This window comes from Phragmites australis, chromosome 7 (genome assembly GCF_958298935.1).
Source record: "Phragmites australis chromosome 7, lpPhrAust1.1, whole genome shotgun sequence".
Classification (NCBI taxonomy): domain Eukaryota; kingdom Viridiplantae; phylum Streptophyta; class Magnoliopsida; order Poales; family Poaceae; genus Phragmites; species Phragmites australis.
The window spans coordinates 28,174,463-28,196,123 of record NC_084927.1 but is presented as its reverse complement, the minus strand read 5'-3'; the positions used below and the strand labels follow the sequence as shown (position 1 = coordinate 28,196,123).

Sequence of the window (21,661 nt, the reverse complement as noted above, 5' to 3'; positions counted from 1 at the left end):
GCGTTTTGTGTTATAGTAGATCTCAGTTACAACGGTGTTCTAGCAGATTGCCAGAATTGATTTGTCTTCATTACAACAGGGTCCTCATCCCTTTATATAGTATGGAGAAGGAGAACTAACATGCGGGCTCTACACAAATGGCCTCTGCTTATTCTAATATCTAACTCAAATCATCATTATGGAGTACCAGACATGCAACTTGTTCTGACAGCATTGTATATCGTTCTGCTATGCACCGTCTTTGCTTAGCCTATAGAGTCTTATCCTGCTGCATTTAATGTGACGGGACAGAAGGGTGCCCTTCTGCACCGTCCCCGTCTGCTTGCCTCTCTGCGCCGTCCCCGTCCACTTGCTTCTGCGCGCCGTCCCCGTCCACTTGCCTCTCCGTCGTTCCCGTCCACTTGCATCTCTGTGCCATCTCCATCCACTTGCCCTGCCGGATGGCTGACAACATCACATCTGTCGTGCGGCACTGCGTCGGCCTACAGAGTCTCACTCCGTAGCCTTTAATGCTACGGGATGGGACACGCCCCCCTGCACCGCCCACGACCTTATCTGTCGGGGCCGGTGCCTGGTGAAGAGAAACGTTCAGGCAAGTGTCCAATCCAGTCCCGCGACCAGGGGGGCTGGTCGTGGGTTTGTGTGAAGGTGTAGCGAGATTGGTCGCTGGAGGCTTTGCACTGGTCAGGGTAGCTCATCGACTGATTAGATTTTTTAAGAGATGTTCCCCTGGCTGTTTGCACCCTTCGTGGGGCTTATTTAGCCGGGTACCCATTTACTTGATACACCGATAGAACTCTACTCAATGCCTCTATGAACACTGGATACTCCGGTGTACCTTCAAATCTATCACTGGACCTTTCAGTGAGTTATCTTGAACCATCCGGGCCTTTATAGTCTTTCTGTGTAAAATACTCCGGTGCATTCATCCATAGAGCACATGACCTTCTGGTGGGTTGTTCTTCATTCTTCAACACTTGCAGTCGGCTCTGCAAGAAATATTCCGATGCTATAATTCGACGTGCACAAATCAAGCACCGGACCATCCAATGGGTTGATTTTATGTCTTCTGTACTTCCATTCTTCTCTACAGGAAATACTCCGGTGTTACCCAATGCAGACACCGAACTATTCGGTGAGACCCTCAGCCTTCTCCTCTTTGTCAGAAACACTTCAGTGGTCTCATGTCCTATCCACCGGACTATCCGGTAAAGCTATCAGCCTCTGGACATAATGCTTCGATGAGTGCAAACTCCTCTGCACCAGACCTTCCGATTGGACAAATCTTTCAAAGACTTTTCCAATTCAATTAAATTTTATCCCAGCTGTGGTAGCTTCTTGATATATTACATCTATGAGACCTACTAACATATATATTCTTTACAAATATGTTAGTCTTAATAATTATGTTATCATTAATCACCAAAATCACAATTATAGCGTAATATGGCCGTTTTCGCTACGCCGCCCAACAAATTTGTTCGTCTGTCTAATCCCCCTCCCCTCCTTCCCTCTCTCCAATGCGCCACCGCCCGCTCTGTTCCTCCTCCGTGCCCCCGCTCCTCCGCACAGTCAAACACGCTACCACCCCTCCGCATGCTCGACCGTGACCCCACAGCTCGATCCGTTTGGCTTGCCCCCGAGTTTTTCCTTGATTCGGTCTGGCCTCCTCCTCCCTAGGCCGGCCGCTCTCCTCCACCCGCCCCCTCCAAATCTTGCTTCCCCGAGGTCGAAGGCAGCCCAGTGGCCGCTGCCATCGCCGCCTCCTCTTCCACAACCACCAACCCAGGTGACCCTCACAGCCCACGCGGATGGCAACAGCGGCCATAGCGTCCTTGACCGCGGCGAACCACTTCACTCACCTGGCGGGCACCGGCCTGGGCCTCCTCACCCCCATCCTCTCACGTCATCGCCGCCCGAATACACGTTGCTGCCACCACCACGATCTACCTCCCCAATGCCTATCGCTGCCCTTCTTCCACACCACTGCCACCATCTTGACTGTGCCGCTGCCAACTGAGGCATCAGCGGAGCTGATGAACACCGTCCGTGCATCGTTCCCATCACTGGCGTTCCAGGTGTACACGTTCACTGACAAGGAGCGCATGGCGGGGCTTTCAACATGGTTGTCTGCAAGGTCTACCGGGCACGCGGAGGTGTCCTCCACGAGACTCCGCCTAGATCGTGCGGAGCTCCTCGCGGACGCGGACGTGAAGCCACAGATGCTCGTGCAGCTCTACCCGCCGGCCTCAACATCGGGGACCTGCTCCGGTGCCGCATGCACCTGGCTACCGATGTCTGCGCTGCGCCCCCCGCGATGCTCACGGCTGTGCTCCCGGTGGCCAACGACAAGTTCCAGTGGTTCTTCGCCGTGCGGCGCGCGTGCACCCCACGGAGTGACGAGGGCACACCCTGCCCTCGGAGGGCAGGGCCATAGGAGTACATGCCGGCGGCGCACTACTGGAGCGTCAAGGACAGCAAAGGCCGGGAATTGGGCTACCGGCGTGTGTTCCGGTACCAGGAGGACGACAAGGGGGTGCGGCGAATGTCGCGGACGGAGTGGTGGATGGAGGAATACGCTTTCTGGCCGGACTTCCCGTACAGAGGGCAAGGCAACGACGAGGAGCTGGTCGTGTACAAGGTGTACCTGAGAATGGCCCAGCGGTAGGACGCTTAACTGGTGCTGGTACGCACGGCGTGCACATCATCTGGGTGCTCAGAGTATTGTGTGTTTATATATTCCACAATTCCATTGCAGTTTCGAGCCGGAAACTGTTTTGGAGATTCCAAATTTCCAATGGATCTGTTGCATTCGACTCATTTTCATTGGCTCCGTTCCGAGTTCTGACTCTCCAGCACGGTTAAGAACACTGAAATGCAATCCAGTCTCAGCAATGAGTTCCATTGGCAGATGCACACACATTTCCAGCTGAAAGACGAACATACGAACGAAAGTAGAGTTCATATTAAGGGAGTCATTAGCCCATTACTATTAACTTGACTGATGTCTGGGAAGTTCAGCACGGGGACTGAACAGTCACTCAATACTACTTGACAGCAACAAGTTCAGGACTTGCGAAGCATCACCTTTATTTCATAGCACGGCAACGGTATAAACATGTCAACCAAGACAACTCCCATGTCGAGCTAAGCAGTGGTAGTTGTCTTTGAGGCAGAACCAGAGATCGCTCCAGCCTCCGTCAGCAGAGGCACCAGCTTACCTCCATTGTTCAGTGCCATAGTATCTGCGCCAGAAAACACTAACATGTCAGTTAAGTTCAGAGAGCATGGGTCCATCTAACAAAGTTTTGATTTGTTATGCACATATAAACGGCTGCATCGTCAGTAATTCAGTAGGGGAGACAGGGAGTCACAAAAACATCGACACAAAACGGCTCACCATCACAGCCGCCAATATGTTTCCCATTGATGAAGACATTTGGGACAGTATTTTGTCCAGTCCAGTCCTTAAGTGCAGCCTGGATCTCAGATCCATCACCTACATAAAACAGATTGGTTCAATAAGAGTTTACCCCCAAATGCCACAATGATCACTATGCGGAGTCCGAACATATGAACTAAGAAAGCAAGAGACCAGCGGCGCGCTAAATGTTTGCCATGAGTGTACACTCAGCACTCAGCAGGAGATGGGTAGTGGTTTGCACGCTCGTAAAACTCCTGCTTTATTAATATATAATAGGCAGTCCTCCCTGTTCGTTTTTTTTTTTTTTAAAAAGTAGTGCTTTGCACTTGGAAGCCCATTATTTTAGCGTGGAAGAATATGTTTTGCCTAAGCAAGTGAAATAATACCACACAATAAGATTCTGATGGTTAGCACTTAGCGCTGTATTTGCATGGTGATTCGTTCTTAGTTACCTGCCATCATCAGTGTTCCTCTAGTATCAAACCAAGCAACCTAATCTCCTAACGACCAGACACATCATGAACTAGCATAAAAATTTCAATTGTGCAGTGCCACAATCGAATGATGGCGCCGCCATATTAAATCCCTCATCTATAAGCTCATAGAACCATTTTATATTTCAGCAATAACCATCAGGCATCCAGTCTAACTATGAATTGCACAAGTGAACTGCGAGAAGAAAAAGAAAATTTAGGTACACTCACCTTCCACATCCAATTCAATGGCCTTAAAGGTTGCTCCCAGCTGCTGGAACAACTGCTTCACACGGACGCAGAAAGGGCAGTAAGACTTGCTGCAGATAACCCGAAACCAGAATCAGCCACAGAGCAGGGGAAGATAAACTTCCAAAGATGAAAACCGAAAAACAAAATTGTAGAATAACTGAATGAGATATGAGAGCATCGAGCATCAATATAGTACTACTTCATTAACTCGAGAACCATGGAAACAAAACCCCGCTCTTTTGCAGCATGCTGTGAAGTGCGAAGCTCAACACTAGAACAGTACAGACAGCAGGGCCATCAAATTATTTGAGGCATGTTTGGAATTTCGGGATTGCCTCAGAACTTTTGTATCCAGTTCAAATTATTTGAGCCAAAGGATTTGGATCACATCCGCCCTTTCCAAACAGGCCCTTAGGGGGGCTTACATGAAATGCACCAAAGCCAAAACAAGCCACCCCTGCAAGAAATAAATGAATTCCAAAGATCTTGGGCAAATCCAACAAACCACCCCTGCAAGAAATAAATGAATTCCAAAGATCTTGGGCAAATCCAAAGAAGGTCCCGGCCGCTCATCACAGAATATTTCTAGGTCCCAATATGCAGCAGTCTAGCTATAATCTAGAAAAAGGACCCCCTTTCTAATCACTTAGCAGAAGAATTCGAGACTCACTAACATGCTCGGCTCTATCCAAATAAGATGGGTACGGATTCTAATTCTACATTTTCCACATCGATTTTAAAAAATCTGCCAAGAATTGTGTATTAGAACATCCGTAATGAAACTAACATCTCTGGAGATTATGGATTTGTTCATGTAACTACATTGCATCATTCCTCGAATATAGTGATGAACAGAGAATATTCTCGCGGAGAACCAAAAAAAAAGGAGGAATATGCTCAACTCATATGGAAGGTAAAGGAAGACTAGAAAAAAAGATATGGATACGAAGTCTTCTTTCTCCACTTTCGCCTCCCCACTTTTCATTTCCTTACAATTATTTTCGAAGCCTAGTAGCACTGGTTCACGAGAGAGAGAGAGAGAGAGAGAGAGAGAGAGAGAGACCTGAAGACGACGACGGGCGCGGAGGCGACGATCTCCTTGGCCTTGGCGAGCGCCATAGCTCTGGGTTCCGGGTTGGAGTTGGAGGAGGAGGAGGTGATTCCCATCTCCGTCTCTTCCGCCTCGTATGTATAAGGTGGGACGGGTAGCTGGAGGTTGGGAACAGTGAGGAACCACACATCACGAGTTTAATACACGTCCAAGCATATGGTGCTGATATTCTCCCCAGTCCGTTTGACACATCTCCACCAAATTATATTATCTATATATCTTTTTATATCTTTTCATAATCTATATATATTATTCTAGTCTAGATCATCTGTTTATACAGACGGATCTATTTATCAGTGTCACAAAATTATTTCTATACGAACAATCAATCATGATCTAACTCTTACATCTGATCATATGATCTCATATTCGACCAATCAAACAAAAAATCAGTTTAGCCTGCAGACATATACAACCAACAAAATATTTTCTTTTTAAAGATATGACTTTGCTCAGCCTATATATACGGTTTATGCGGACAAAACCCATACGGACAACTAACCACACCCCAACAGACTTTACATATTTCGCCATCTATATTCCACTCTTCTGTATTTAATAAATTACGATAAACACTTTGTACCGAGGCTTAACTAGCTGCTCTCATAGGAAGGTGGGACCAGGACCCACTGACACACAGCTAGACATAGCAGCGACACGCGACCAAACTAAAGCGAGACAACATTAGCATATAGCCCAAAAGCATGCGCGCACAGCCACTGATGACCAGAGCATGGGTTGCAATGGCACGCAACCGGAGCTCAAGCATCCGCAACGCACGACTGCACCATCGGAGAGGCGACGGCCAGGTTCGAGCATAACACAATGATGCGTGGCAAAAATACAGTAAAGACACAGTGGCCGGGCCTCAGCGGACACAACGGCAGCACGAACGGTGGAGACAGAGATGCAAGGCGGGTGGGCCACCAATCGAGCACAACGACGCACATAGACATAATCCATTTGAGGCATAGCCGGCCGGAGGGCTTGGCCAGAGCATGGCTGGCGGCAAGCACCATGGCGTGACATCGCTCAGCTTGCGCGGAAGGTCGCGCCGGTGACAGGCCAAGGATGATTTGACGTGGGCAAAAGCTTGAGGAAGGTCTAGGGAAGTTCATAGTGCTCTTTGTTGCCGTGATTCGCCGGCAAGGTCGTAGAGGAGCTTGCTGGAGTTGGGGAAGATGGCGTGTGAACGCTCGATTTGGCCGGGGATGATAGGATTTCACATGGGAATCGGTAGGGAAGATACTATGCGACCTTCCTCCATGCGATTTGAGGCTCGGTTGCGATGGATTTGGCAGCGCAGATTTGAGCTTGAAATGGTGTTGCGCAGTGCGAGATGCTCTGTGCTTGCGAGCTGCCGAAGTTGGGGAAGATGACGTGCGAAGGCTCGATTTGGCCGGGGATGATGGGGTTTCGTGCGGGAATAACAGGGAAGAAACTGTGCGACCTTCCTCTACACGATTTGAGGCTCGTTTGCGGCGGATTTGGCAGCGCAGATTTGAGCTCGAAACAGCGCTGCGCAATGCAAGCTACTCTATGATTTGCAGCTGGCCAAGAGAGAGGCAGGTTTAGGCACACGAGAGGCGTTGCGCAATGCGAGCTACTCTGTAGAATAGCGTAGGGAAGAGACACTAAATTTGGCAGGCAAGAGGAGTTAGATGACGAGCCTGTCAAAATGACGTGCTCATTGGCTAGTCTACAGAAGATGAAAAATCGGCAGTTTTAGCGTTTCGATTAGATGGAGGAGGCGATGGCAAGACTTCCATAGATACTCTTAGACAGATATACTTAAATTTTTGAAACTTTAAACATCTATAACTTTTAAAATATTTAGTTTTAAAATATGAAAATATATATGTGAATTTATTTTAAAAATACTTTTATAATCTCATAAATTTATTGGACTTTATAAATATATTATAGCCGAAAATAATAATCACATATACAGATCGAAGACGTGCCACGTTTAAAATGTAAGTATTTTACAGTTGGGCTCCGTGGCCGGCGTAGACTAGCATGCGATGGGGATTTTTTGTTTGCATCGCCTGATATAAACATGGGAACAGAACCATCACAGTTTCCCGTCTATCCAAACGCACGCGACACTTACGCAACAGTGCAACAAGGACTTGGTCTGAAATAGGAAGAGCCTGCAATCTGTGAAGCATGTACAGGTGTACTCTTAGTCCTAGACTCTAAGCAGGGTTAAAAAATATCGATGGTAATTGAGTAAAAATCGTGATAACCGGCTATCTCGGTTCGGCTACGTTTTAAAATCAGACGGTAACCGAATTTGAATTAAAAATTCGAAAAAAAAAATTAAAAACAAATCTTAAAAAAAACTAGATACAATTCTAAGACCTTCCGTAAAAAAAATTTCAAAAATAATATCGTTTGCATCATATTCTATAGGGAGAAAGTTTGAAAAAAATTGAAGCGTACAGCTCAGTTATTAACTTATGTTAAGAAAAAAAATTAACATGCAAAGACATATTTTTCTTACGTAGAACGTATCTTAAGAGGATCTTTAAAATTGATTTCACTTTATTTAGAGTTTTATTAATTTCTTTATAATTTTTACAAAATTCACAAGCATAAATAAAATGAATATGTTAAGAAATAGCATTGTAATTAACTTTTTCATATCTAGTATTAATTTTCCTACGTAAATCATAGTATAAATAAACTAATAAAAGTGGTTTCACTAATTTTTGAGATGTGATAGATCAGTTATGAATTAATCTAGTCGCAACACATTTACACAATCTTGCATGTTACAATAACTAATTCATAAATTCATGTATTTTTAAAAGATATAGGATTATGTAAGAAGACTAACAAAATTAGTTTCATAATTTTAGATTAGCAAAGAGTAAATTATGCATTTAACTTGGCTTAACAAATATATTTTCTCACAGAAAATTTTAAACTTTTTTATGAGTATAAATATTTTTATCATATAGATCATGTTACAAGAAAACCAACAAAATTTATTTCACTTCATTTGAAACCTCAGATGAATTAGTTATTGATTTTACAAGATTGAGATAATTTTTAGATTTTTTTGTTAAATTTCACTGAAAATCGAGAAAATCGCTTGATAAATCGAGCGATTACCAACAATACGAAAAATTCGAGAAAATCGTTCGATAAATTGCAAAAACCGCTCGGTAACCGATCCAATTCGAATGAATTTTGTTCGAATTTTTTAAAAAATTCGGTAACGTAAACCCTGCTCCTAAGTAACTCAAAATACATATCCAGATAGATAGAAATAGGGACACCGACTCACCAAGCTCATGAATGAGGTGAAGTATGTACTACTACAACTAGGTATTAGATAAATCTGTGGAAAAAGAAAACTGATGGAACGCTAAACTAATGTCTTGGTCTCTTGCATTCAATGTAGCTCTGAATTAACTGTCATATGGACCATTATTTGCCCAACCTTTGAATGGCAGGTCGTAACAAAAATTGTTTGAGATGCGGAAAAATAGCGTGTGGGATCCATCTCATTATCCCAATCAAAATATCCGCCAATGTGTCAACCTGCTTCACTCAATTTCAGGCTGCAGTTCGAGATTACACAGCGGCTAGTATTTGAATCTTTCCTAGCAGTTGCTGAGCGACAGCATCAATGAACTCCTCGGTGCTCAGGTAAAACTCCCTTGTGACCCTACAACAGCAAAATTGGGAAAACAAAATGCTTATGCACATGTAAATACAAGTTAAGGTAAAAACTAAAAACAGCGCAGCGGAGGCAACAAGCCACATAACACACTGCTAAAAACAAATAAGATTCTTGAATCACAAGCCAGGGAAAGTGCACAATGTTAAACAGATTTACCTACTGCACAGAATGTTAAACAGATTTACCTATGGCACAGATGAGAGACAAGGATGAAGTACTCAGGACTAAAACAATATATATAGCAACGAAAAAGGCTCATCGAAAAGATAGGAGGATCCTACCCAATGGCATAATCAATAACATGATCCAAACTTACAAATTTATTAGTCTCATCTGTAAGCACGGTAAATATCAAAAGCTAGTTAAAGTGCAATCATGCAGAAGATTAAGGTCCATAGTCATGCTGTAGAACACACATTCGAAAATACGGATCCTTCCTAATAAAAGTATTTGGGCCTTGATGTCATTGCAATAACAAAAAAATGTGCTTGGCTTACCTTAACTCTAATCAACATCCATAGAAAAGCTATAATCATTTTAACTGTCTAGCTGTTCATCATTCAAGGTGATGCCTGTTCCTTAATATGATACTATCATTTTGCCTTCCATATCAATGAGCTCCCACACGAAATGATATCAGACATTGAACATTAAGTTTCTGAACTACATGAAAAAACTGAAGACATATAAACAAAAATCAGCTTACTTGGGGCCATAGATGAGAAGTGCAAGATCCTTTGTCATTTTCCCTGATTCTACTGTTTCAATGCATGCAGATTCAAGTTTCCTTGTGAAATCCAGCAGTCTATCATTTTTATCCAGCTTTGCTCTAAACCAACAAAGATGCAGTTATTAGTTTATTACATTAGCAGGTACACAAGTAGATGAACAAACACAAACAAAACATGATTCTAAAATGTCTTCTAAGCTCATGTGTAAATTTCATCATTTGCACCAACAAGTGTGATTACCTGTGTTCAAGTCCACGAGTCCAAGCAAATATGGAGGCAATACTATTGGTACTCGTCTCCTGTCCCTTCTGATGTAGCCTGAAATGTCTAGTGACAGTCCCATGAGCAGCTTCAGCCTCTAATGTTTTCCCATCAGAGGACAACTGTAGAAGAGAACCACTAGTTAGCGATCCAATACAATAAAGCAGATTAGGACATTTATGTAGCCTAGTGGCAGACCACAAGGCTGTGGTGTTTGATGCCATGGGTTCAAGTCCCCATTCTCATTCCTTAAATCAAAGATATGCAGTTCATTCTACTGTGTATTCTTGTTTTTTAATGCAATAGATTCGATATGAGCGCAAAAGATAAAATTCCGTACCAGAACAGATGTCATCAAACCCAGGGAACCAAAACCTGAAACAAGCATTTAGTAAGACAAGCAGATCGAATAAGAAACAGAAAACATGGGGAAAAATCATACTGTGAGCATGGATGCTGCCCAATATCACCATGCAGTTTCATGAAAGATATATCACATTCAATAATGGCAGTATAAGGCACCAACAGTAAGAAATTTTTGCAAACCTTGGGCAAGAAAATCACTCTGAACGTCTCCATCATAGTTTTTGCACGCCCAGACATATCCACCATCGCTTTTCACAGCGTATGCCACCATATCATCAATCAACCGGTGCTCATACCTGCAAGCACCATGTAAAGATTATTTGTAGTTCAAGAAAAAAATTATCATGATCAAAATATGGGTACTTAGCACAAACCATATTGAGCTTTCCTCAAACTTCTCCTTCCATTTCTCCTCATATACCTCCTCAAATATGTCTTTGAACCTATAATTCATTTCAAATTTGCAGATGTCAATCTTGGACTGGCCTATGAACATATGATTAGCTGCACTGTAGTAGTTTTATTGAAAATGTCACAAAACAAAAAAGAAAGAAAGAAAAGAACTGTCAAACACAATTTAAGGAAAGAGATTTGCACGTCCGAAACCCATTATCCCCCAGACTTTATAGATTCTAGGTTGCAAAGTCTAGGGAAAGAACAACTTTAGGGAAATCATAATGATAAATATGCAGTAGTAAGTGTACAGAGGATTATGGTAAACAGAGTGGCTTTGCATTCCATCCATTTCATTAGAATAATCCGTTTGCCTACATATGGTGCATCATCTTAGCACAACTGCGAAGGACGTTGTTGCTGGTCAGCTAAGTAAGACAAAATGTTCGCTCGTTACAGCCCAGACTTCAGAGAGTAAGATGAGACTATGTATATACAGAAGCATCAGAGAGAAGGGTTCTTGGTAGTCCTTGAGGCAACAAAAGGAACGCTTAATGACAGTAATAAGGGGAAAAAGATATACCTGCCATCATACTTTTTAAGTATTGTATTCTTGGTGCTGAGATAAAGAGGCCATTTTTTGGATAATGCCATGGCCATCGATGACTCGGCAAAAGCCCGAATAGACTAAAAAGAGAGTGGAAGTTGGCAAAGCACTCGAGAATAAGAGGGCAATGAATTCTACTGACTTGCTATCATACCTCGTCCACATTGTACATTGATAACGCTACTCCTGGACCTTTAAAATCATAAACATCCAGCTCTACCGGCTCAGCTCCATCAGGCACTGTTTTCAGTACAAACAAAGGAAAGTTAACCGAATAACCATAGCAGATCTAGACCTTAACAGAACAATTAAATTGAGTTCAAAGGAACTCACCAAAAACCATCTTAAGCTTTCCCGGACCATCGATAACTATATCGGTAGCTCGATACTGGTCTCCAAATGCATGCCTTCCTATGCAAATGGGATACTTCCAACCTAAAAAAAAAACTTTAATCTCACAGCTTTATTACTTGATCGCTGGACCCTATTTTAGCATCTCCTTACCAGAAAGTATGCGAGGGATATTTTTACACAAGATGGGCTCGCGGAAAACAGTCCCTGCGTGTCACAGTGAACAATTGTGAAAAGGCAGAAGGCAAGAATTAACCTATAATATTCCAGAATTTTATATGTTTTTCAACTATGTTAAATCAATATGCATTTCTCACAGACCACGACTAATTGTTACGTGCTAAAAAAGGATCAATATTTTTTTGGCGATTCATTTTCGTTTTGTTATTACTTACGATAAACTGCAGAAATATCCAGTGATGTATCATAAACAAATCATGTTAGTGATATATCATTTACAAAACTTCAAGAAGCAGATAAAATGCTCAGAGATATAATATTTCCTGAATGTTTTTCCATGACTAAAACCTGAATTTATCCAGTATTGTCTGTTAATTAAGTTCCAGACTATTTCATGCAGACTAAATGGCATATCAAATAGCAGAAAGTAAACCATTCAGAATATTCCTGATAGTGCCATTTGGGCTTCTCCACATAGACTTCAGTTTAAATTCTTTGACTCTTGTTTCATCTGCATATATAAATAAATGCACCTTAGCCCAACTAATATAATCAAATACAGGAAATAAAATTCTAAAGGACTTTACCAGGGGTAATTGTGGCACACTTAACAGCGACATTATACCTATTGACAATACAAAAAAAGAGATCATTACAGATGAGAAAAGAATATAGAAGATGAATTTGCATATAAATTGGCATAGTGATACATTAAGTCAAAACTAAAGAGACAAGGAAGTGCAAAGGGAAGTTAACAAAAGGAGCAGCATGATTTTGAGAGAAACTATAATTTATCATCACTTCCCAGACATAAGATTCTTAGACATGATTACCAGAATAACAGTAGAAGAATGAACAGTTTTACAATTCAGATAATCAACCAAATCAACAATGAGTGGGCGCTTTCTTTGATTGTCGATAACACCAATACATCAGAATGTGTATAAACCAAATGAGTATAGCAATTCTATTTCAAAATAATAGTGCGACAGAAACTGTACATCACAAGCAATTCCATCACACGATGAAGTGGAGACTAAAAATATCCAAGTCTCTTGCGTAAAGCCAAAATGCAAAGGGTGTCATTGAGTAAAGTGCACATCACTAAAGAGATTTCATATACTTTTCATGGAAAACTGTCAGCAAAAGGAAATAAGGAACATCAGCTCAAACACCTTGGTGTTATTGTTTGTGTTATTGTTTAAGCTTATTCGATATTGACATGCTTTAACCTCCATGAAAATAGCATATGCATGAAGAAATAACCATTCTCAACTCAACCAAGTTAGATGCTGCATGAAATGAAGATTTCATTGACTGCCCTGAATACCAAATTTAAGGCTAGACTTAATTTACAAAAAGGAAGAATTAGGTGGATACCATTGCAAAGATGTCAATATTGGAAAATACCATCGGCTATGAGGATGACATGTGGACCTTGGGACCACATGTCATAGAGATACAGATGGTATTTTCCAACTTGGGTGATCTTTGCGATGGTATTTTCCAAATTCGCCCCTGTCTAGTGGACTGGGAGTGTGTAAGCCTGTAAAGTCATCTTAGTTTTAACTTTTGAGATTGCACAGCTTCAATTATCAGGGCTTACCAAGCCCCTGGTTTGAACTCAGTGAACCGTTTCCAAGGAAAAAGGACTACTGAAAAAAGGGGTAGTTCGGTACAGAAGCTAAAATGGCAGGTCAAGCAAATATGACACTCAATACTAAAAGTTATAATCTCACTTTCTTATGCGTCAACCTCGCAATATCAAACTCGTCATCATTACACATGTAGCTCCCGAGTGACGTCGTGATCTGCCAAATGCATTATGCACACCCTTGTTCTTAAATGCTATGCCGACTTATAGCATCACACAGGTCGTAATCAGGACTTAGAGCCAAAAAAGAAGAAGGAATTAATCCACTTACTTCAATGTAGCCTCGGCACTCTCGACAGTGATCTTATCATCTGTGGCGTCCCGGTTGAGGATTCCGAGATCAAAGTACTTCACGTCCAGGTCCAGGTACGGGAAGATGAGCTGCACACAATCCAATTCCATCCCACTCGCGTCACCAAACCATCAAACAGCAGTAACTACTGATCGAGAACATCAGATAACGAAGGCAGAAATTGCACACACCTTATCCTTTATCATCTTCCATATGACCCGCGTCATCTCATCGCCTGAAAGGGGAAACAAAACAAAGCAGGCAAGTCATCATCCATACGCATACACCCTCGCGACACAGCAGAGGGAAGAGAGGGACGGAAATCAACGCACCGTCCATCTCGACGATGGGGTTTACGACCTTGATGCGGTGCTGCTCGGCCACCGCGGCCGCGGCGGCGTAGCAGCGGAGCGAGACGCCCGGGAACACCCGCCCAGCCGGGACAGGGAGGCGGGCGAGCGGGGAGTGGAGGCGGCCGCGGGCGGGGTTTATGGGAAGGAGGACTTTGGCCGCGGCGGCGGAGCAGGAGACGGGAGCCCGAGCCATGGTGGAGGCGGAGTGGAAGCGGCGGCGCAGGAACAGGTGGCGCATCCCAAGCCTGGAGGGGAGAGAAATTTGGGATTTTGCCACCAGCTAGAAGCGTGTTCAAGACCTATCACTAAAGATGGCCAAATGGGTCAATCGGGCCGGTCCGGCACGGGCCTATCTCGGTACGGCCTGATTGGTCCATTTACTGTTACGGGCTGTGCCGTGCCGGCTCGCGTGCCGAGCCGTCGGCCCACGGCACGGTCTAACTGTCACCGTGCCGTGCCGGGTCAGCCCACGGCACGGTCGGCACGATGGGTCCGTTCGGCATGGTGGAGGCACGATAGGCCCGTTTGGCACGGTGGAGGCACGACGGGTCAGGTCGGTACAGGAAGGCACGACGGGCCCGGCCGGCACGGGAAGGCACGACGGGCCTGGCCGGCACGGTGGAGACACGTTGGGCCCGTCAGCACTCAAAAAATAGGAAAAAATAAAAAATAATAGCTAAAAAAATCCAAAAAACAATAAAAAAATATGGAAAATAAATACATAACATCTTTATAGATTGGTTGCCTCGTTAAAAACCTTTCTACTAGAAGGAAAAAAGAGTACAACCAATGATTATGCTCCGAAAATTACATGGTTTCATTAGAAACCCCAGAATTTTGCTTGCAATTTTTCATATGCTTCCTCAAGTGTCCCGTTCGATGTGAAGATCTGGCACCTATTTCTATACTGCATATATTACACTTAGCAAATCTTACCTGTTCCCCGTTAATTTCTTTGAAGACCTTTTCAAAATGTTGCCACACTTGGGACCATGCACCTGAGTTCTCGGCGCCTTGATCCATGAATTGAAATATGGAATTAGTTTCTTGACGTGAAGTGAATACTGGCTACTTGACTAGCAAATAGGAAAAGAGAGATGGGTGGGCAGGGTGGAGTTTGAGATGGAGTAGATGGTATTTATAGGGATGAGAGGAGAGGTAGGTGGGGGTGGGGCCGCGGGGGGTATTTTAAAAAAATAAACAAAAAACATGAATAAAAAACTTAGAAATAATAGGGGCACATGATTAATTCTAAAAATGAGCTTTATTGATAGGTTGCCTCATTAAAAACCTTTCTAGCAAAGGAAAAAAGAGTACAACATAGGTCAGAAAATTTAAAATTACACGTTCTCATCAGCATCTAGATACAAATTTTGGAATGATTCTTCAAGCTCAGTATTTTCTGCAGTATGTTGCATTCGTGCTTCAGCTTGTTCCCAATCCTTTACTATGGTGAGTATTTCAACCATCTCACTTGCCAGATTTGTTCTTCTCTCTTCGATTATCCTTCCTGTAAGACTGAAGGCAGCCTTAGAAGAAACTGTAGATACAGGAACCGTTAACAAATCTCGCGCTAACAGTGAAAGGACTGGATAATTCGTCTTGTGCTCATGCCACCATTGCAGTATGTTGAAGTTTTCTTGTTCTTGGCTAATAACGTCACTGTCGATGAAGGTAGTTAGCTCCCCTCCGGATGTTGGAATTCCGGTGCCCGTAGACGATCGTGACGAAGAGTCTGAACTTCTTGATGAAGAACCTGCACCAAATATTTTCCCCCACGTTGTCGTCTTCTTACTTGTTGTGGGTGCTAGTGGAGGTCGTTGCAGGCGAACTCCGCCATACTTTGTTTCATATTTACTATAAACTTCGAATAACTTAGAACGAATATTAGTATAATAATTAGAATAATCATGGCCAAGAGCATCACCTAGAATTGCGAGAACTCTACAGAAAGCTGCAATTTTAGCTCTAGGATCTAAAATAAAGGCAAAAGCGTATAACAAAGGAATTTCTTTCCAATACTTTAAGAATTTAGATTTCATAGGAACTACACAATCTCTTAAAAGATTGTCATTTTCATAGTTGTTTAAATGAGTAGCAATTTCAACAATATTATGCACTACTAAACAAGATGTTGGATAATAAACTCCTGATAAACTCACAGTTGAATCATAAAAAAATTCAAGAAACTCCAGTATCCTTTCAGCAACATACCAATGCGCTTCCGTGAGTAAAGTTTGACCCCCATGCTGATGGTAATGTGTATGAATAAACACACCAAATGTGCTCTTATATGGTATAATATTTTTAAGCATCAAGAAAGTAGAGTTCCATCTCACCGGCATGTCCAGAGCAAACTTACGTGGACGCACACCCATTGCAACACAATACTGTTTATATACTGCAATTTGTTGGTTAGAGGAGTTCACAAAAGATATTGCAGTACGAAAATCTTCTAAGTATCGCGATAACCTCTTCAAACCGGATTTTACTATAAGATTGATAACATGACAAGTACAACGTTGATGTAACAAGAAAGATTCAGTATAAGTACTAAACAACGGAGTAAGAATATCCATTGCTCTAGAATTTGCACCGGCATTATCTAAAGTGATAGAAAATATTTTATTCGTGAGGCCAAACTCTGCAACTACTTGAGATATTTTTTCAGCAATATTTTCACCGGTATGCGCGTTGTCAATCAAGCAAAAACCTATTATTCTCTTTTCTAATTCCCAATCATTATTAACAAAATGAGCAACCACACTAAGATAATCCTCTCTAGCCCTACCTGCCCATATGTCCGAGGTCAAAGCAACTGAAAATGTACATGTTTGCAACATTTCTTTAAGTTTGCTACGACACGTATTGTAGTATTTTACCATATTCCTACTAGTTGTCTGTCTAGAAACATGCGTGAACCTAGGATTATGAGCTTGCTTAATGTAATCTTCAAATGCAGCAGACTCACCGATATTGAGTTGTAGATCCGCTCTTGCAATGAAGCGACATAGCTCTTTTCGGGCATTGGCAGAGTCGTACTCTCAATGATGAACAGAGCCGTCGGGGTTGTACTGCAACACCGTCTGCTTCATGGCTGCTCCACTCTTTTGCTTGCAACTTATGGCGTGCCTCTTCAAGTGCCCCGTTCCACCCGAGGGCTTTGCAGATAATTCATTTTTACAAATATAACACTTAGCATACCTGACACTTACCCCATCTTCCTCTTTGTAGATCCTTTCAAAGTCTTGCCAAACTTCGGAAGTACCGGCTCTTGATCTTTTAGACCCGCTGCTTGCTAATGTGTGCGCACTTGTAGAGCCTGACGATGGCACTCCTGCTGCATCACCTGGATCTGGATGTGAACCAACCGGAGGTTCACCGTCGGGTCCATCATCACCTACAGCACTAGTATCAAAGGGGCCGTAGTCCCCTGTGAGTCCTTGGAGAAAAAAATCATGATCTATGGATGTATCATGATCACCGGCATCCATGATCAATGTCGAATGACACTACAAAAATTGCAAATATTCAGAGTTAGAAATAATCAAATAATAAAATAAGACTCAACAACGATGCAAAAAAATCACCAAGATTTCTTCAACTTCAAGATAGCAAATCAGCAGGATGACGATTTTGGAATTGCTCGGATTTTTTTTGCAACAATTCAAACTAATTTTGCCAAATTATCGCTAATTCTCATGAACTTTGAGACAAGAATGAGAGGAGGAAACAAGAGAGAAAATGGTGTTGCTGGTGTGGAATGGAAGGGCAAGGTGCTCCTCTATTTATAGGTGAAAAATGGTGATTTTTGCAATTTTTTTTGAATTTTTTGGAGCTCAAACGGTCACAAAACGGCTATAAAATTCAAAAATATCGGGTTAACGGGTTAAACGGGCCATTCCCGGCCCGTTTAACCCGTTAACCCGCGTGCCCCCGCCGGCCCATCGTGCCCCACGTGCCGGCCGGGCCGTGCCCCCCGCGGTGGGCCGTGCCGTGCCGTGCCGGCCCGGCCGTGCCGTGGGCCGCCGCGTGCCGAGCCGGCACGGTGGGCCGTGCCGTGCCGGGCCGGTCGTGCCCTGATGGGCCGGCCGTGCCGTGATGGGCCGCCGCGTGCCGTGCCGGCCCGGCCCGGCCGTGCCTCCTGGGCCAACCGTGCCTGAGCCAGGCCGTGCCGTGCCCGTGCCGGTCCGACTCGGCCGGGCCGTGCCGTACCGGCCCGCCGTGCCGCGCGCTCGGCCCAGGCACGGCCCGTGGCCTCGTGCCGTGCCGGCCCGCCCCATCTCGACTCGGGCCGGGCCGTGCCTACAGTTCCATGCCTCGGGCCGACCCAGTAAGCACGGCCCATTTGGCCATCTTTACCTATCACAAACATTATGTGACTTCTTCACAAGTTTTTTTTTGAATGGCTCAATATCGTAACACCCAAATAATAAGTCGATCACGCTTATTTAAAAGATCATTAGTACTTTAATATTTAAACTCTTAAGTTAATCACTAGATATTGTCATACTCTCGAATATACTATCACTACGTTAAGAGAGGGAAAGAAGAGGATAAATGCTCAAATGTATTATAGTGTAGTGCTAGAGTACCCTCTTGAATCAGCTAAACATCTATTTATAGTCCGTCATTGAAAATGTGATTGTTGCTGTTGATTTGATAGCTTTGCGGTTTTGGCGGTCAGACCATAGGTCATCTGCGGTCAGGCTGTCAGCCCTACAATAGCTATTAAAGCGTGATGATTACTCTAATATGTGTCTGGTAGTGATCGCTCAGTGTCTCGGTCAAACCATGAGCAGAGAGCATGGTACCAAAACTCTTTGTTCCCGAGCGATCAGTCTGGTTGGCCTCGGTGATTAGACCGTCTGGTCTTGGCGGTCAGATCGGCTAACCTTGCGATCAAACTGCCATCTAAGCATAGGGTCTAAATTCCTCTATTCCTTAACAGCCAGACCGACCCATATACTCGGTAAGACCAGGGCTAAACTTCTACTGAACATTGACCAGTATTATACAGCGGTCAGACCGATCATGTCCGGTGGTCTGACCGCCACACATGAAACTCAACATAAAACATCTTTTCTATACGGCAGTCTGATCGGCTACTTATGGCGGTCAGACGGCCACAAAACATAACATCGAAAGACCTTATTTTCTTTGGTTCTTCTCAAACTAAATTCCTCACTCTAGATGAAATGCAAGTTTGAGCAATTATGACACTTTTGATATCTTGAGTAAACGCACATCAACCCTTCTTTATAGTATGACACTTATCCTATCAATTCGATCAATTTTCTTCTCTAACCACCTTTGATCGACAAAAGAAAATATCCTACATTTTATACATTTGCTTTGAACTAGTCATTTGCATATCTTCCACACATAATTTTTCTAGCTTCACAACATCTTTAGGACTAACCTTTTCATAACACATTTAAATATGTTAATCCACAAATTACATATTATCATTAATTACTAAAATACGAATTAGAGACCTAGATGATTTGATATCTCCCTTTTTGGTATTGATGACAATAACACTAAGAAGTGATGCGATTTTAATTTTGGGTCAACTTTTAGCACATAGCATAAAGGAGACTCGGCGGCGAGTTTTAATAGCAAGTAAATCAAGATAATGAATCTAAAGGATATAAATGCTATCAAAACTCATAGTAAGGTAGCTCCCCCTACATATGTGCATGTGAGATTTAAACAAATAAAACAAGGCACAAGATAAGATATGAATAAAATTTTAGCGGAGTTTACCTTGTATTCATGGATCCGAGGAAAGATATATTATCAATAGTGATGACCATTTCAAATATGTCACAAACATAATTTCCTCAAGACATCCAACAATAATATTAAAACATAGAGATAGAGATGAATAACAAGATAAGAGAATAAACATATTTTATCACATTATAATACTTAATATTCTTAAAACAATAAGATCAATCAGTTCACATACACCATAAGAAACAAAGATGCAATGCAAGATAGAGTCTTATAAAGATAACTGAAAAGAAAGATTATTTCTCGTGCTTCACTTCTTCTCCCCTCTTTTTTTACTTCTTCCAACTTTCTCCCCTTTGGCATCAAATACCAAAAAGTCTAGTCATTTTGAGAAGAAGGTGGAAGAGGATAAACACTGTAGAAATGATCAGAGAAGCTAGTAAATTGATTCTCAAGCCGTTGTTGTCCAAGAGAGATGTTGTGGAACATTTCATAGAGCTCTTGGTTGTGAGCATTGAGAGCAGCAATGTCTTCTCGAGTAAGGGAGATGGACTGATGAGTAGACTGAAACTCGATCATCAAGGGCTGATAGAAGTTCTGCTGAAAACTGGCCTAGAAGTAGTCCAAACTCTCCTGAAAACCCTGTTAGATGAATGTTATGTAAGGATCAAAGAATCCAGCTGGAGGTACCCACTGAGAAGAAACTTGTTCTAGAGCTGGTTGTGCCTGAGGAGGAACATAATCTTGAGGTTCCTCATGCTGACCTTCCTGAGCCGCAGGAATACGCTGACCTTCCTAATCTCTATGAATAATACTATGATTCAACTTAAAAGGTCTATATCCCATATGCTTAGTTTCACAAGAGGATTGTCGAAAGTTTGACTTAATGAGAACAATAGATATAATATATGGCGCAAAATATAGATTTGAAGTTATGCTCACAGTAATCTCATCAATAGCCTCCAGAATGAATTTGATCATATCAATTTTGCACATGTTCATGATATAATTGATGATATTCCAGTAATAGTCACGAATTGCATCACTATTTTCACTCTTAGACGCAAACGTAGCACTCACAATCTTATTGATAGTAGCAGGCAACACCTTTAGTCCATTAAATTTCAAGTGTGACTTTAGGAACAAACCCTAGTGGCTCATAGAAGGTGCTCCACACATTTTCAGTCAAACATTCTTCATCATGTACATTAATGAATCCATAAACAATATCATAAGAAATTCGTACAATATTTACAAAATCCCTAAAAAGAAGCCTCATATTTTCTGGACCCAGTCATCCACTCAATTTTTTTAACTCTCATGTGATATTTTAACAGTAGCATAAAATTGCCTTATAACTCCAGCATTCCAATCACATTTGAAATTAACAAAATCATAAAGACATAGCTCTTCAAAGATTTCAGCAAGACCATGCATGCTAGGTTGTCCTTGCACATAATTCTAATCTATCTATTTTTGTTCATAGATGGTATTTTTCAAAATATATCCATAAAATGCATCTTGTTGTACCATGGTGTAGAACTGAGATAAAGCTGCATCATTATATAGAGTATACTGATAGGCACTTCTTGCCCTAGTGTATTCAGATGAAGTCCAAGATTTTCTATAACCACTATATGCTTGATAATTAAATTCTTCATCCTCATCACTAGCATCTTCCATGACATGATCACAACCAGCAAAGGAAGATGATTCATCACCAATATTTTCCTAAGGGTCATCCAGTCAGAGCTCTGATGATCATCATCGGAATCTGATT

General features: G+C 42.4%; 2 protein-coding genes and 1 pseudogene across 3 annotated transcripts; 1 reads left to right on the top strand and 2 right to left on the bottom strand.

Moving 5' to 3' along the window:
- The first annotated feature begins 1,811 nt into the window (after positions 1-1,811).
- On the top strand, positions 1,812-2,760 carry LOC133925542 (uncharacterized; annotated as a pseudogene).
- A 186-nt stretch (positions 2,761-2,946) lies between these two features.
- LOC133924556 (glutaredoxin-C6-like) lies at positions 2,947-5,382 on the bottom strand. Its single transcript, XM_062370147.1, has 4 exons — positions 5,213-5,382; positions 4,129-4,217; positions 3,401-3,499; positions 2,947-3,245 (listed from the first exon to the last, which is right to left on the bottom strand). Exons 1-4 carry the CDS (start codon positions 5,314-5,316, stop codon positions 3,148-3,150), a joined length of 390 nt encoding a protein of 129 aa, XP_062226131.1. The 5' UTR covers positions 5,317-5,382; the 3' UTR covers positions 2,947-3,147.
- A 3,247-nt stretch (positions 5,383-8,629) lies between these two features.
- Positions 8,630-14,438, bottom strand: LOC133924554 (isocitrate dehydrogenase [NADP]-like). Of its 2 annotated transcripts, XM_062370145.1 has the most exons (15): positions 14,122-14,438; positions 13,981-14,024; positions 13,769-13,878; positions 12,431-12,468; positions 12,277-12,354; positions 11,817-11,870; positions 11,646-11,747; positions 11,467-11,552; positions 11,289-11,392; positions 10,687-10,755; positions 10,493-10,608; positions 10,287-10,321; positions 9,926-10,068; positions 9,661-9,783; positions 8,630-8,939 (listed from the first exon to the last, which is right to left on the bottom strand). In XM_062370145.1, exons 1-15 carry the CDS (start codon positions 14,378-14,380, stop codon positions 8,846-8,848), a joined length of 1,455 nt encoding a protein of 484 aa, XP_062226129.1. In that variant the 5' UTR covers positions 14,381-14,438; the 3' UTR covers positions 8,630-8,845. The 2 variants fall into 2 exon arrangements, with proteins under 2 accessions (XP_062226129.1, XP_062226130.1); XM_062370146.1 differs by lacking the exon at positions 9,661-9,783.
- Between the last annotated feature and the right edge of the window lie 7,223 nt (positions 14,439-21,661).